This window comes from Habropoda laboriosa, unplaced genomic scaffold (assembly GCF_001263275.1).
Source record: "Habropoda laboriosa isolate 0110345459 unplaced genomic scaffold, ASM126327v1 scaffold683, whole genome shotgun sequence".
Classification (NCBI taxonomy): Eukaryota; Metazoa; Arthropoda; class Insecta; order Hymenoptera; family Apidae; genus Habropoda; species Habropoda laboriosa.
The window spans coordinates 35,101-51,444 of record NW_017100801.1 but is presented as its reverse complement, the minus strand read 5'-3'; the positions used below and the strand labels follow the sequence as shown (position 1 = coordinate 51,444).

Below are 16,344 nucleotides of genomic sequence, written 5' to 3'. Positions count from 1 at the left end.
AATATCGAGCATCGGTGAAGAGACACCGTTAACGGTGGAAAAAGTACGTCAAAAAGTTTGATAATTACAAAATGGCCACTGAACAAGTGCCAGAGCTGTTTCAAGCAATCATATAATCGTACACAGCGATAACGAGTCCGTGCGCGGGAAAAATGATATCGAACGTGCCTTCCCGTCGAAGATAAATATTTCCAAGTATATTCCTTGTGTCTTGGCCACGAAATCGCGCTCGATAATCCGTTCGAGTCTCTTCGACGTGTCCTCAGCGAATGGGGTCATCCTATAGATCGTTCTGGAACGAGCTGACATGATCAAAGCTTTCTTCGTCGGAAGAAGAACCAATCGAAGTGACTCGTTTCATCCAACTTCCGCGGTCGTCTTACCTTCTCGTTGACGTGGGACCGATGGCTGATGCTTCTCAAGATGTTAATTTCACCTTATTCAAGCTTCAAAGGGGAAGATTCTAAGGATAGTTCAAATTCACTAGGTTTCAGGAGAAATTTTGATAGACACTTTGTCATGTACGAGGTCAAAGATCAGAATTTTCTTCCAATTGTTTTCGACTTTCCCGCGTTATTCACTTGGCAAAGCTTGAAATATGAAATATCTCAACTTTCAGAACGGATAAGAATTCTGTACCAATTTGATTGTTTTGAAATTCCACAAAAAAAGAAAAGACTCCAAATCCACTGGTTCCATCTTGCATTCAGAATTTCTCCAATTCGAAAAATTAGTCGCGACTTCCTCATTCACTTCGAGACTCGAGAGAAATCGGAAACTGTCATAATCTTCAGTTACCAATTCCGCCGATAATCTCACTTGCAAGATTTCACCCTCAGAGAAGAGGCGTCAGACGAGAAGACGAGAATGATCGCTGGAAGCGCGTCAGAAAATCCGGAACATCATCAATCCGGAACATCGATCCAGAACCCCCGTCTGAGGACACACGCGACGATACACATACACTCTCACGCGCAGACACGCACACAGAACACGTACACACACACCATGCGCGATTCGATTATACACGCTTTTATGTTTCGGGATACCGAGAACCGTCCTCGTCCTCGTGCACGGGCCGTCCTTCCAATCTGTTTGCTGGGTCGTCTGACGAGCAGAGCCGCTTCTACGTGAACAACACTGACGGCAACAGGAGCATAGAGTATAGGAGGACGGACAGGTCGAGGCGTAGAAGGGCAGGCGAGGACGAGGACCAGATGGAACCCGAGGAACCCACGCGAGCGTTCTCATGGCGACTCGATGGCTGCTCGGACGCCATTAGATCCTCCCTCGAGGGCTCTGGGCACGGAAGCTCCTCCAACTTCAGGTCCAACAGGGTCCTCTTGTAGTGTACCTTACCCTCGACCATCTGCATCTGCAACAGATTATGTATACAGTGGGTGATCAAATTATTACGATCAGATGAAGAAACGAGGTAAGTATTTTGTGTTTTCGGTGGTATTAGGTCATTTTCAATGTTCCCGCGGTTTTAAGCCGCTGTGATTACATACTTGGAGAAATTTTGAAGATCTCTTTGGTATGTTTTTATCATGTACATTCTAATTTAAACGATATATTGCTTGCTATTATGTATATTATAGGTTAAGTTAACCTCTCAGTATCGAAACTCGCCATTTTCTCTTCTTCGAGACTTAAGATTCACGCTAACTCTAGTTAACCCACAAAATTCTTGGGAGACTTAATTTAATTTCAATAAAAAAATTAATGAATACAATATCTAATTTTGAAATAGATTATTTAGTGAAAAAGACTAAAGTTTAAAACTTTGTAGACATTTTTTTAGCTTCTCTTGAACTTTCTGAAGGTTTAAAGTGCAATTCTGCTTTAATTTGAGCTTTGAGAGGAGAACATGGAGGTTATTTGGGGAAATTTTTGAGATCTTTTGGCATATTTTTATCAAAAATTGACAATCTAAATGTACGTTCCAATTTAAACGATATATTGCTTGTTATTATGTATGTTATAGGTTAAGTTAACCTCTCACTATCGAAGCTCGCCATTTTCTCTTCTTCGAGACTCAAGATTCACGCTAACTCTAGTTAACCCACAAAATTCTTGGGAGATTTAATTTAATTTCAATAAAAATGTAAATAAATACAATATCTAATTTTGAAACAGATTATTTAGTGAAAAAGACTAAAGTTTAAAACTTTGTAGACATTTTTCACGCTTCGCCGAGTTGTAAATAAACGACTCCTTACGAAAAACTATTTACAATATGTTAAATATAAGCTTGAAATCTTAAAGTACCATAAATTTAACAGTAAACTAGTTAATAGTGAAGAGAATATCTATATTATTTCTTGGTCATTTTTGACGTTTTCTCAAAATTGTAACGTTTGGCACCGGTCTACTTATTTTTCTTTATCATAAGAGCCAACAGACAAGTTATATCCACAGCATGTTCTCTGGAAATAAAATTTTCCACAATAAAGAAAAGGCTAGGCAAATACTTTTCAGCTGTAGTATACTTGACTCTTCATGTGACATACGTTTATTTGGAAAATTTCAATAGTTGTCAATGTTTAAAGTTACTTTTATCTATTAATAAAATTATAAAAATATTATGCTAATTTGTAACTTATCGGAAAAAAAGAAATAGAAATTTCATTTTATATTTTAAATAGTAATAAAATTTAATCTAAAAAGTTTCTAATTAATTTCTTACGATATTCATTACACCAGCCGATTAATCACCACTCTATTGTACACCAAACGAACTGCGAGCAATTACCGAGGATTTTAAATACAGATAAAAATTCCAGGCTCTCTCGTCGTGTAAGGCGTATCATCGAATCAATTACAACGTGTAATTTCGAAAAACGAATCGCGAGCGACTGTTTACCAACGATAAACACGAGCATGAAAATAATTAAGAGAAATACGCGAAAAGAAGGGGGTGGGGGGAGAAAAATAAAAACGAGAGTGGCGGAGCAATCGTTTGATGGATATGTTACTTCGATTTGTTTTCCCAGCGTAATCGAGCTGGTTCGGTTGATTCTTCATTAAGCACCTAGCCGTAATTCGATTTTCCGCGTTTTATAATCCTCTCGAATTAATTCCATCTGGCCAAACGTTAAAACAATTTCGCCGTATTCGCGGTAACCTCTGTTTTTCACCTCATAAATCGCTCACCATTTCCGGAGAACACGAGTGGAAACACAGAAACACCCGAGACACTTGCTCGAAATCGGTTTCTGCCGCTGAATTATCGTCGCCGCTTTATTTCGATCATAATCGAGGCAGAGGTGAGAGAGAGAAAGAGAGAAAGGGAGAGAGAGAGAGAGAGAACAAGTGTGCAGACAGTTCACAATTGCATACGTAAAAATGGAAATCTAGCGTGGTTTGTTGTTAAACAAATTCACTGGACGGCGTACAGGCTGTTAAACCGCTCGTTTCGAACTTTATGGCGCGATTAATCTTCGTTAGACAAAAAAGGGAACGAATAAATGAACTTCAGTGAGTGGGGAGAGAAAAAAAGAACAACGTCGAAACGCTTTGTTTTTCCTTCCGATCGTCGTTTCGTGGCTTTCGAAAAATCGTCACGCCTGGCCAGCTTATCCGCGTTATCGCCTGTCGGTCATTTAAATAAAAAATATTCCCCGGGAAATTCCGCGCACGTCGAAAAATCAGGGGAAACCAAAGGTGGCTTCGTGATAAGAAATTCCAGCGGTTTTATAACGACGGTGTCCCTTGTATTCTCTGGAGGGAACGGTGCTTCCTGTGAAACTCCAGCGAAACACGATGGTTTATCACTTCGACGGGTTCTTTTGGGATTATTATAATTTTATTCGGCCTTTTTTTTCGACATTTTATTCTTAATTTCGTGGAAATTGTGTTCTTAATTTGTGGAAAGTTGAGGATTTTTCTGTGAATTCTTTCCGTTGAGTTCTGATAGTTTCTGAGAAAAGTAGTAAATCGAATGGAAAAAGTTTGCAAATATACATTATCATTAAAGAAAAAAAAAAAAAATAGAGATCCTTTAAGGAAAGTTTTAACATGAAACACTTATGAATTTAATCGCATGAAAATAACAGCATTGAATCGTTCAAATTTTTAACTATAAACTATCACAGAGATAAGTGAAGTGTATTTTAAAGAAATTTCGATTTGCTAATTTTCATATGTAACTATTTTTCTCGCCAACTGTCGAAGCTCGACTCGAAAAATTTACAAACAAACTTCTCAATGTTCCATGAATAAATATCAATATAATGAAATACATTTTCCACAAAATTAAAATTACAAGTAATTCATATATTTAGCACCCAGTTTCCCCCAAAATTTTCACCAAAATTTTCTGAAGACAAAAATCATCATACAAAAAAAAAGAGATATTTTAAGAAAAGGAGTACGAAACTGAATTACTCGCGGAATAAACATATTTTCCCAAAGAAAGGAGCAAAGTCTGGAATAAACAGTGGAAATATGAGACGATGCATCTCTGTATCATTTACAATGTAAATAAACATAAAAAAAGAGAAGAAAAAAAACAGGAAGTATAATGGCACACTGGCCGTCCCTTAATTCCGCGGGAGATTCCTCCGGCGAATCGCGAGGGGAGGAGGGGAAATTGATCCCGGCTCCCCCGGCGGTAGAAAGAAAAATACAGAAGGTAAACGTATATCTTACCTCCGGCTGAAAATCGGAATTCGAGGAGGAATCCTCGTATCCATCTTTGCTCTCGTAGTCGTCGCCGATGTATAGGTTGTCGTCCTCGATGTTGCTGCCTCTCAGGCCACTGGCGCGATATTCCCCTGTAACAGCGAAGAACCGAAAATTCGAACAAAATGCATACAGAGCAGCCGTTGAAAATGCATTCGCGGCTGTTGCTTTTTCCCTTCTACCTCTTTCCACACTTCGAAGCAGGACACGTGAAAGTGGAATTTCGCAGTTGGAATAAAATGGAATGAAATGAAAATTTTCAAACTCTCCGTCTTTTTGTTTAAGAAGGAATATGTGTTTCGTGATTTTTCGTTGAAATATTCCTATTTCATTGTGTCGAGCTCGTATGTTGAAAAGTACCGAATTTGTTCGTGTTAAGTGGAAATTCGTGCAATTCTTGTTAAACACTTTACTAGCCGGGCGCTTTTACTAGGAACTTGTTATCGGAGGCATTTTCGGAAAATGAGGAAAACAATTTGGTTGGTATTATTGAAATTGTTTTGACTTTTGAATTAATTGAGATATTGATACGAGAATTTAACCCTTTGGACTTCTTTGTCTAGTGTGACTCGACATCAGTTTTATTCACAGATGTGAATGAAGTAATTTTTAAATTACCAGTTTAAATATGAGCAATAGGTACACATACATGTATATGACTCTTAACCCCTTAACCTATGATTTCTTTTCCGACTATGCATCTAAGCGTCAGCCATTTAATGTTTCAGTACTGTAACTCAAGTAACAAAAGTTAATCTGTTACAGGTTAATTACATTTAGGAATCCTTAATTTTACAGATTAAAACGAAAGTTAGGATTACAGTGAATTTTTCTTACTAATATATCTATTTTCGTCACATCTTGACCAGAATGTCTGCCACGAGTCTGACACGTTGTTGTAGGTTAAAGGGTTAATGCTATTTTCAATATAATTAGTAAAAATAATTGTTTAAATTGGTTCCTATCAACCAAATGTCTATTAAAATGCATTTCAAATAAAATTCTTAAAATAATAGGGAGTTATTGAGAAGAAAATTTAAAAAAAAATTTGGAGTTCAAAGGGTTAAGGATACATTAAAGAGACTTTGATTATCATCGTAATTATAAGGGATACCTGATGAAATAGCAAAATTTTCCTTTAAAAATATATTTTCGTTATTCATAATCCATTTTCTGTCGGTATTTAAATTCAGAATACGAAGCAAAGTAAAGGATACAGTGTCAAATATCGTAATTATAATTAATTATTAGAACTTCTATTTTTATATAATAACGAAATATGAATACAAAATTTTCAATAAATCGGCTTCGATGTCAATGTATTTTATTATAATACACGCGACAGTTTACGATTAATTAAACCTATGATTACCTCAATTTTCACTAAAATACAAAATGATGCATGGATATAACGGTTATTAAGTACGATGTCATATATTTCCTACAATATTGCAATTGTGAATTTTTTTTTCTCTTGCGAGGAACAAAGCATTTTCAATATTTACTTAAGCATTTTTAATTCACGTTTCCGGTGGACAAAGTGTTAGGTTACTATTGGAGAATCTAAAGATTCACATTTGACGCTAATTAAGACGAACGTGATATTTCAATTCGACACTTCATATTACACGACCTAATACATTTATCGTGAATATTTCATAGCTGTGGAGTTCAATTCGAAACACTGTCTAATATAAAATGCACCGATAATGGAATGGAAGATAAACGAGGAGGGGAGAGAAGGGTGATTATGAACGGAGTGGGATGTCTAAAGGTATACGGAGTAATTATAGTCTGGGTGAAATTTATGGCGTGTACGAGGACGCTTCCCCCACCACAAGTCGCGCCTCGACTGGCCTCCCACTCCTACGGTGCTTCACTACGTGCTATGGTTTCGTGACGTAAGCACCGTAGATGTGAGAGTTCTTATTTTCGTCGATTGGTTCTGAATTTTCTGTTATTTTCATACGAATTTCTTGTATTTTTTTTTATTTCCAGAAATATATAGTCGAATACGATTAAAATTCTATTTGAAGTAGATGGACAGGAAAATTGGAAATCCTTCGAGAAATATCATGCAATTAATTCGAACGTTCTCTTTATCGAGCAGAGAATTTGTAATTCGAAATAACGAATATCTCGATTGAGGAGTATCGGAAATTCTATTGTTATTGGCCATCGACGAACTCAAAATTGAACAATTTTTATTCGGTTGTAAAGTGAAAACTTTGTAATCCAATCGCTAGAGATTGAAACACGAGGAAAAAAGAAGGGAAAAACGAATTTTTTTACAAATTTCACTCGACACGTCCAGAAGCTTAATTAAATTACCCCGTTCGATGTCTCTTTTTTGTTACCACGTCGCGCGTTGCATTGTTTACATCGAAACGGTGTAAACGTTCAACTATAATTGCATTTTTATTCCACCTGGAGTAATGATACTGTGGTAACGGAACAATGGGACGAAATTTAATAGAATAATTGTCGATATCACTAACAATGAAACAAAACTTTCTTTGTCCTTAAATGGTACGTGTTCTGTTTTATTGTATTTTCTTTTATTTTGCTTTATCCTCGAATTTTTTTTCATTTCCTCCTTGGTACTTGTAATGATAAACGATGTATAAGGGGGGTGAGAAAAATGGCGAAATAAATGAAAACAAAATTTAATATATCGGTGATTTACGTTACAGCCTTTCCAATTACGAGAGGTCAATATCCCGATAAAATTTGTTCGAATCGAAAGAAACTGTAACGGTAACGCATTGTTTGCGCGCGATTCGATTAATTCGTGGCCCGAAAACAAAGTCCGCGCGGCAGTGAACAATGAAGTGGAAATAGATGGTAAATACAAAGGATACGGATAATTGGATTTCTTTCTAAAATATCGTGTACTCCATTCGTTAATTGTTTCAGCTAATATTTGTTCCTGTCTGTGTAATAACAGTAGTAAATTCCTGATTAATCTGTGTATCAAGTACACTTCTGGACAAAGAGATAGCACACGTGTGCTACCATTAACCCTTTCGCTACGACAAATTTTACTGCGTAACGTGGATGACTGACAGTAAATTTTTAATCACAGCTGCAAAATATGTTCTTTTGGCCAGATCGTTTTAAATTTTGATTTATTAAACTAAGGTGGAAATGCGTAAAGGATAAAATTTAGTATTAAATTAAGGTGGAAGTGCATCAAGTAGCTCCAACAATATAGTGCGAGCAAATTTTCAAAACGCCTATAGGCGCCAATAGTAATGAAAGGGTTAAGCTCTCAGGGTTACACTCGAAATTCATCAAACGCGACGAATGGTATATAAACATTACCAAGTGGTAATATAATATGTAACTACAAACTGAAGCTTCCCTGTTTTTCCTTGTGTGTATAAACAGAAGTTGCATGTTCTTCACGAGCAGAAACCGCAGGAGGTCGTCCTCTACTCTTCCTTGTACCATAATTATTCACATCTTCCAATACGTTACGAATAACTTTCCGGCTTCTCTTAACGGACTTTGCAATTTTTGAAATTGATAAACTTTGTTTTCTTAACTCCAACATAGTTTGAATTTCTACTTCGTTTAATTATTTGTCGCATCCCATTTTTGTAACGAATATTTTTAACGTTTCCAAGATTGATTGTCTACACATCCCCACTTTCCCCGGGGACCGCGCGACGTTTCGCGAGGAACGATCATGTGAGTTCACCGACCCGGTCGTAACATCACATGTTTCGGATAGGTCAGGATCGACATACTGACCCAGTTCCGTCGAAGCAGATTAATTCGTGGACGAATGGGTAAGTTTTTCATAAGTAATAAAACACTTTATTCCTTTCGGATAACGAATAAAAGTATCGGACACAGTTATTAAACGACTTACTTGTTAGATTTATTACAGTTTTACGCTGAAAGTCGTGATAGTGCGATTTTTATCATCTTTAACCGTTTGTAGCTCATAGAAACATTAACCAATTTCGATGAAATTATCAGCACGTGTATCATTGACATAGATCTACAAAACGTATTTTTTAGATTTTCATTTCGAGCTCAGATAAAAAAGTTGTAAAAACGACCTTCGCTATTTTCTTCGCGATTCAGGCTAATTGCAGTGTTTTCAAAAATTTATACAAACGTCGGAATGACGGCCAAAAACCATTTCTCTAAGCCTTGTAAAAACAGCAGTGCAAAGTGAAATTTTTTTGACAGCTAGTCGAAATCGTGAAGAAAATAACGAAGGCCTGAAAATAGCCTCTGTTCTTCGTCCCTGAGCGCGGGCTCTACGCACGCTCTGATTGGCCAGTGTTTTTCGTTAATAATTCAAAAACGAAGCTTCAAACTGGATTTTGGAAAAGGAAAAAGTTGTTCAGAGTCACCCCAGCAACCCCCCATTTCCGGGTGTTCGAGGAGTTACGAGACACCCTGTATAGGAATATTTAGTTTGCAAAGTTTTGTACTTTGATTCTCAATTAACATTATCCAAGTACCGAGTAATTGTAATTTTAGGTATTTCAATAATACGAGGATACTGTTATTATTATGCGTTCCTAATTAACAGAGTTGAACAGAGTTAAAATCTAACATAATCACACCATCTTGACCCACCCACCCACTGATCAATACTTGAAAAACAATCCGGGGTAAAAAGCTACACAGTTAATCATCCTGTAGAACAATGGACGATCCCAAGGAGCAGCCCTTATTCTTTCATTACAATAATGAAACTGCGTGCAAACGAACGCAGTCCACCATCTCCAACCCTTTTTCTCTCCACAATGAACGTTAACCATTCTGGACGAGAAGTTACCATCTTCTGAATATATACAAGGGGTAAAAAGAAAAAAAAAATATTTACACTTATCCACGTTTCTTAACAAATCATTCTGCTAATTAAATTTCTCATTTTCCATAGTCGGTACAATGAAAGTGTTTTAATCTTTATCCAGAGAAAAATTGTTAATTTTAACTTGAATTTTTCGCTAAAGGGTTTGTCTTCGAAAGAATTTCTTATTTATTATCATCACTTATCTGTTAATTCTGCTTAAATCTTTCGAGCGTGTCAGAAGTATAGGTAAAATCCTTGTAATTATTCCTTTTCTCGATACGTTTCAAGAAAATTTGAGGCAAAAATGTCGTATCATTGAACCACTCATAAGTATTTGTCTATCTACTTTATCTTGTTTTATTAAAAAATTGATAAATTTATTTAGAACGAAAGTTACAAAACAAGTGAAATTTTTGATTTCTTGCTTAGAAACTGGTTAAACGAAGTTGCTTATGGAAATAAAGAATATTGTGGGAAAATATATTGTCGTTCGTAAGTATTAGGACACAATTTATGTTCCTACAGAGAGTATTATAAATTAAGCAACATTTCTTCGTGAAAGTTAGTATCATATATCAGTAAAAATATTTCTATTCATTACGTTGCGAAATTCCAAACTAAATGTTATTTTTTGACTGAATTGAATATTTTTGTTTAGGATTTTAATAACTTTCTGATGACTGTTTAAGTTCGCTTCGCGTTCAATAAGTGTCCTAATACTTATGAACGGAAGTATATGTATGAAACATATGAGTGGCAGTGTAAAACTCAGGATGTTTTTCTGATATAGAAAAATGTCTACGTTTGAATCGCTATGAAAACAGTTGAATTAACAGTACATTATTTAAATGTAAGGAATGATACTTTGTCATTTTTTTTAAGTGAGTGAAGTAAGTTCACTTTGCACTGATACTCTTTAGACAGAAAATTTTAGAAAAATTTCGACGAGTGCGAATATGACCAATTAATATGCACATTAAACCCTTGCCTTATAATAAGTCAGACACGTGTTATAAATTCTGGCCAAGATACGACAAAAATAGTTATATTAGTAACAAAAATTAATGTTAATTTGTAAGGAGTTTCAGTTTAAATAGTGCTTCGTAAGATAATTAAAAAAAAACTATATTTATTCCGTCGTTGACTACGCGGCTCAATTTACTCTCCTGCAATGCTTACAATTCTTACAATTCTTATAGTTCTTATGTTTCTGCCCGCAGTGCTCCTAACGCGTCCTTATATGCCGGCTTTGACGCCCCTCTCTTGCCTTCGGGAAACCCTGGCGCAAGTTGGGGGTTTCTACCCGGCAAGGACCGCGTCGCGCGAGCACGTGGCTGAGTCCTTACTGACCCAGCCCTTAGCGCGTGGGGGAGTCAGGCGTTGGGACCTCTCGGTCTGCGGGTCATGAGCACGTGGCTGGGTCCTTACTGACCCAGCCCTTAGCGCGTGGGGGAGTCAGGCGTTGGGACCTCTCGGTCTGCGGGTCACAAACCGGCCCGAGTCCCTACCTTCACTCAACCATATCCTTACAAATTCTAACTTTCGTTTTAATTTACGAGGATTACCAAATGTAGTTAACCTACAGAGTGGACAACGTAACTTTATCACCTTAATTATTTCCGGTACTACTGGACCAATACAATTCTTTGTTTTTCTTAAATGCCTTAGTTTACAGGAGTCTACAGACTGATTGCAGTATATGTTTTCTAAGGTATTCTTTTTTTTTCAAAATTATCCATGTCACCATAGCTATTTAAACGGAACCGTATAACTTTTGTTCGCCTATCTTTTAGTGGACAAACAGCCTTGAACAGCCTTTTTAGCTTTTCTTACCTAATACAGTACTAAAACCGTAAGTTACATACTTTGTCACTGTTTCAGGAATGTCGACGTTGAGATCGAAATTGAATTGGTATCCTTAACGAGGGAATTCTTGCTTTTCTCAGGAAAAATGGAGAAAAATTTTATAATTCGTTGTAATTCTCTGTCGAGAAATGGAAATCAAATTTTGGCTCAGAATTTGACTTGACAATACTCAGATTTCCGGACATCCTGTATACCGGGTGAACCAATAAGAATTACCAACGTGAATATCTTGGGAACCGTGAAAGTAAGAGAACAATTTTTCAATTAAAAATTGTTACGTATGAAAGGGGCCATAGTATGGTTATAACGATTGTTTTCTATTTATATATCACAGTCAGCAAAGGTAGATCATAAGTGTCGAGGGGTTAACAAGAAAATTAATAAGAAAAAAGGGGTTAATAATAACTGAAACAAGGACGGTGTGCAAACAACATTTTTGTCACACCGTGTACATTTGGAATGGTAAAGGGTCGACGACATGAGCGACTCGACGCTCGAAAATCTGGCTAACACAATGGTCGAGGAGAGAGTTGAACAGGAGAACAGCAGAAATGAAGAGAGCGTATAAGCAGCGTCTAACCTACCTGAGTTCCGTGCAATCTCGAGCGCCTCGTTCCATTCGAGGTCCTCGTTGTTGATCTTCAGCGTTGCGTTATTGCTCTCCAGGAAGCAAGTGAGCTCTTCCAGGGAGTGCCGTAGCTGCTTGTTTTTCGTCTCGTTCCTCAGGCCCCAGATCCATGCCAGCTTGCAGTCGCAGATCAGTTTATTGCCTGAAACCAAGACACCAACGGTGGATGTTTGATTAGATGGACTCTCGCTGTGCGCTTCCATGCTGTCATTTATTGGAAAAGGGACGAGGAACACGGGAATGGTCTTTCCAGAGGACTCGTCTTTTGCCTGTGGAAATTCCCATGAAATTTCCACAATGAGCTTTCATAACGACTTAAGGGAATAAGAACCTGCTTTGATCTTTGATTGCTCTTAATTACATCTCTTCATGGGGGATTAGCACGTAATATTTGGTAGAATTCTTTTGTAGAAGTCTGTAACCATAGTGTCCGAACTCAGAATGCAAAAAAGGTTTAATTTACGTGGTGACAATTTTATTTTGGATATTTGACGTCACTCAGCAGGATTAGCAACTTACGAAGGTAATCGTGCTTTCATTTGTACTGTCTTCTATTCTACCACGATAAATTGTTAAACTCGGAGTCCGTGAACTTTTGTTACATACTGTATAATTTCTTGCTTATGATTTTTATTAACGATAGCTTCTACGAAGGACAATTTACTTTAAGAATTAGAACAAAAGAAATTTTGCTATAACATACAGAAACAGATTAGAGAAACACTCTTAATGAACTGGCTAAAAGCTTAAGGCAAACTCCAGAAATGAGAAGACTGAGGAAAACACAGTTCTCTGACTTGGAAACATTACTGAGTGATAATCACACGCACAAACTATCCACATGAACTAAGTTTGCTGGTTAGCTCTGTAGAGTCAGTTGTAAATATAATATAGACAAAGGAAGAAGAAAAAGGATCATTAAATTTCTTATACAATTCTGCCAAAAATTAATATATTTATACAAAATAAGAACCATTACAATCGACAGCGTTTCACTAATTTATTTATGTCACTTACAAAACATAGGTAAGAGAAAGAAAATGGACAAGCGGGTTCAAATCCTTCATTTGCTCTCCCTATATCCTGCGGAACATTAAACACCCTTTTCCCGACAGAATAGTTATCTGCAATGAAAAGTGGGTACTTTATGATAAACGGAAAAGATCTGAGCAGTGGTTGGATCTTAACGAACCACCTACATACATACACACTTTCCAAAACACAAAGCACATCTGAAAAAGATAGTACTATCTGTTTGGTGGTCTATTGACGGAATAATTCAGCATAATGGTTTGAAGAAGGGAGAAATAAGTACCTGCAACGTACTTAGCAAAATGCATCAAAAGCTGTCAGTTATCCGTCTAACACTAGTCAACAGATAACGCTCGACTGCAAGTATCATTAATTACAGTGCACAAGTTTAACAACCTGGGATAAGAGGTTCTACAAAATCCACTCTATTCTCCAGACCTTTCGCCAATAGATTATCATCTGTTCAAACATTTTGACCATTTTGTCAAGGAGAAAGCGTTTCCAAAGTGAACGCCACGTGGAACAGACGTTCCAGACCTCGTAGTTTTTTTAAAATTAGCGAAACATTGGCAAAGATGTATGTACTGTAGGGGCTTGCGGTTGATCTTTCGATCGTTCAAACTTTGCCGGTTTTTGCACGTGTGTGCCGACTAATGTTCTAAGGCTTCCAAGGACCAGTTTCTTGATTGAAACACCAAGTTTTTATTTTATGTTCTATTTTCTACAACTAATTCAAGATATAAATTCTACTGCGAAGTGAGAAGTGTTTCTCTCGCGAGTGGCCAAGTGTTTCTCCTGCGAGTCGCTAAATGTTTCTGCCGGAGTCTCTGCGGTTTCCCTCGAAGAAGACTCCTATTTTCCTAAAAACACCCTGATTGGTGATTTTTCCTTTTCTAAATCACCAATCAGTTTACTCGGGTGCATCGCAACCTCCCTCCATTTCGCCCTTAGCGCGTTATCTTAGGGTGAGGTAAACGACGACCGGAGAAAGTGTTCCGTGGACGGATGCGTGGGAATCCTGTGGAATCTCCGCTTTTCTAGGCTTTGTCAAAGTCAAGTGGCCCATCGACGTTGGCAAAAGTCGTGGGCCACTTTTCTATTTTCCGTTCGGAGACTCCAGGATTTATGGCAGGGTCTGGTCCTAGGGACTAAGTGTCGCAGGCAACGCAATAAACACTTGTGGTGTTTTGAAAAAGCGATATTTGCCTGCGACGGCGACCACTTGACTCGCTGCCATAAATCCGGCTACAGTATACGCCTTAACAGTAATGGTTCTTATTTTGAATAAATATGTTGACTTTTGGATACAAAATTTGAATAGAAAAATGAATAAAATTCCGTGTTTACCAACTTATCTCAGACTTATCAATCAAATTACTACACGCAATTTACACAAACGTAAATTCTCGCGTACCGAAATTATAGCCTTATTAATTTCACGCCTCTCCAATCCAAGACGCGAAGAGTGGCAGCTGTCTGTTTTTAAATAATTCAAGAACGGCCGCCAGGGGGGTCCAGCCGTGTCCTGACCATTCTAATTAATTGTTTAATAATACATTCCTAGCGTAGGGGCAAGCTTAGCCCGCCTTCTCTGGAATTTTGTCCCCAGCGACCCTCAGAAATTCATGCGATTGCGGTGTGCCGAGCGTATACAACCGGATACGAGCAACGAAAGCTCTACAAGAGACCAGCTTTTTGACTTTCCACAGCTTCCTCCGGCTCTAAGAGCTTCTTTATGCCCGCTTCATTCGCGGAATTTCCACGGCGAACTTCGGAGTTTCGGCGATTACGTGCCGGTACCCCTTTGGTCCAGTTTAATGAGTTTCGTTTGTTTTTACCAGCAAAGGGATGTGGTGACTTTCACGTGAGATGGATATTGCGAGAAAATCGCGGGAATTCGAGAATTTGTTAAGTATTTACGAGAACAGCGTAGAATAATCCCGTATGACGGTACAAAAGGGCTGATTAAAATGGAAAGTTAGCGTGTTGGAAGTTTCTCGTGATCACAAATTGTACGGGGAAGATGAAGGATGTGAAGTAGTTACATGAACTTTTAGATGAATGTTTTCGTTTCATTTAACACGTAATTTTCCGAACTTCCTTTTCTTCGCTTTCCTTTTTTTCAGTTCCTTTGCCTCAATTTATTCAACAACATTCTATCTCAACTCAAAATCAAGGTACAAGGATTTGCAGTGTTTTCAAGAATTTTAACGCACCCAAATTTCCAGGAATTTTACAAATTTTAACATAGACAGAAGCTTTTTAAACTTGTAGTAACGAGACCATAACTTGTTACTCTTATTAGTGAGAGAGGTACTGAAAAAAAGTAAATAAATTCTATTTTAAATATATTTTAAAAAGCAATGAAATACTTGTTAATTGAATTTAATAACAACATAAATCAAAAATTGTAAAATTGAATTTTCTAAACAGAACGAAAATTGTACTGTTGGGTTTGTCAGAAATCCAGGATTAATATGACTCAAAAAACCCTTCATTTCATTCTTAACAAATCTTCCACATTCTCCAATACATTTACTGTACAGGGTGTAAAAAAATTAATGGTCATATCTTTAGAGGTGAATCTACACTCTTAGATCAATGAACATTTGCAAAATAATTGTTTATTAGATTGAAAATTAATGTTAAATTTCTTTTTCCTTCACATTCTCCAGTACATATACTGTACAGGGTATACAAAAATTAATTGTCATATCTTTAGAGGTGAATCTACACACTTAGATCAATGGACATTTGTAAAAACATTGTTTATAATATTATATGTACAAAATTTATTTATATTTGTAAAAACGTTGTTAAATTCGTTTTCTTTTCACATTAATTCAAAAACTTTACTCGATAATACACACACGCGGTCCTGGTACTAAAGCACTCGTGTATTCGTCTCTATTTTCACATTTCCGGGCGATCTCACGTAAAATCGCCGATAGGAAGGCTAAAATAAATAAATAATCCGGTCACTGGCGTCAGTGTAAGCGTTTCGACGATTTCATCGAGCACGACCGATCGTTCGGGGACCCTCCGCGGTAATACGGGTTACACGTGAGCTACTTTCGCGTGGACCGTATCTAATTTTCCGGAAAATGCCGCCCCGCCTTGCTGGTTCAATTAAAGCGGAACCAACATGTTATGGTGTCCCGTGTGCTCGTTGAGACAAACAACGGAGAAACACTTTTAAGGAAGGGTTTCTTTCTTCGAGAGAAATCGAGCACTGAATTGGTTTTCGGCAATTTTCCATGGTCGGTTTGTTTGTTCAATTATTTTTACAGGTGTTTGTAATATTTTCTTAATA

General features: G+C 37.2%; 1 protein-coding gene across 1 annotated transcript in view; it reads right to left on the bottom strand.

Annotated features, from left to right (window-relative positions):
- Positions 1-1,126: 1,126 nt before the first annotated feature.
- LOC108577247 overlaps positions 1,127-16,344 on the bottom strand; it is a 46,454-nt gene continuing 31,236 nt past the window's right edge. The window contains exons 3-5 of the mRNA XM_017940381.1: positions 11,956-12,268; positions 4,654-4,778; positions 1,127-1,375 (exon numbers count right to left, since the gene is read on the bottom strand). Coding sequence (XP_017795870.1) covers positions 1,127-1,375; positions 4,654-4,778; positions 11,956-12,268 — 687 coding nt within the window. The remainder of the gene's footprint in view (positions 1,376-4,653; positions 4,779-11,955; positions 12,269-16,344) is intronic.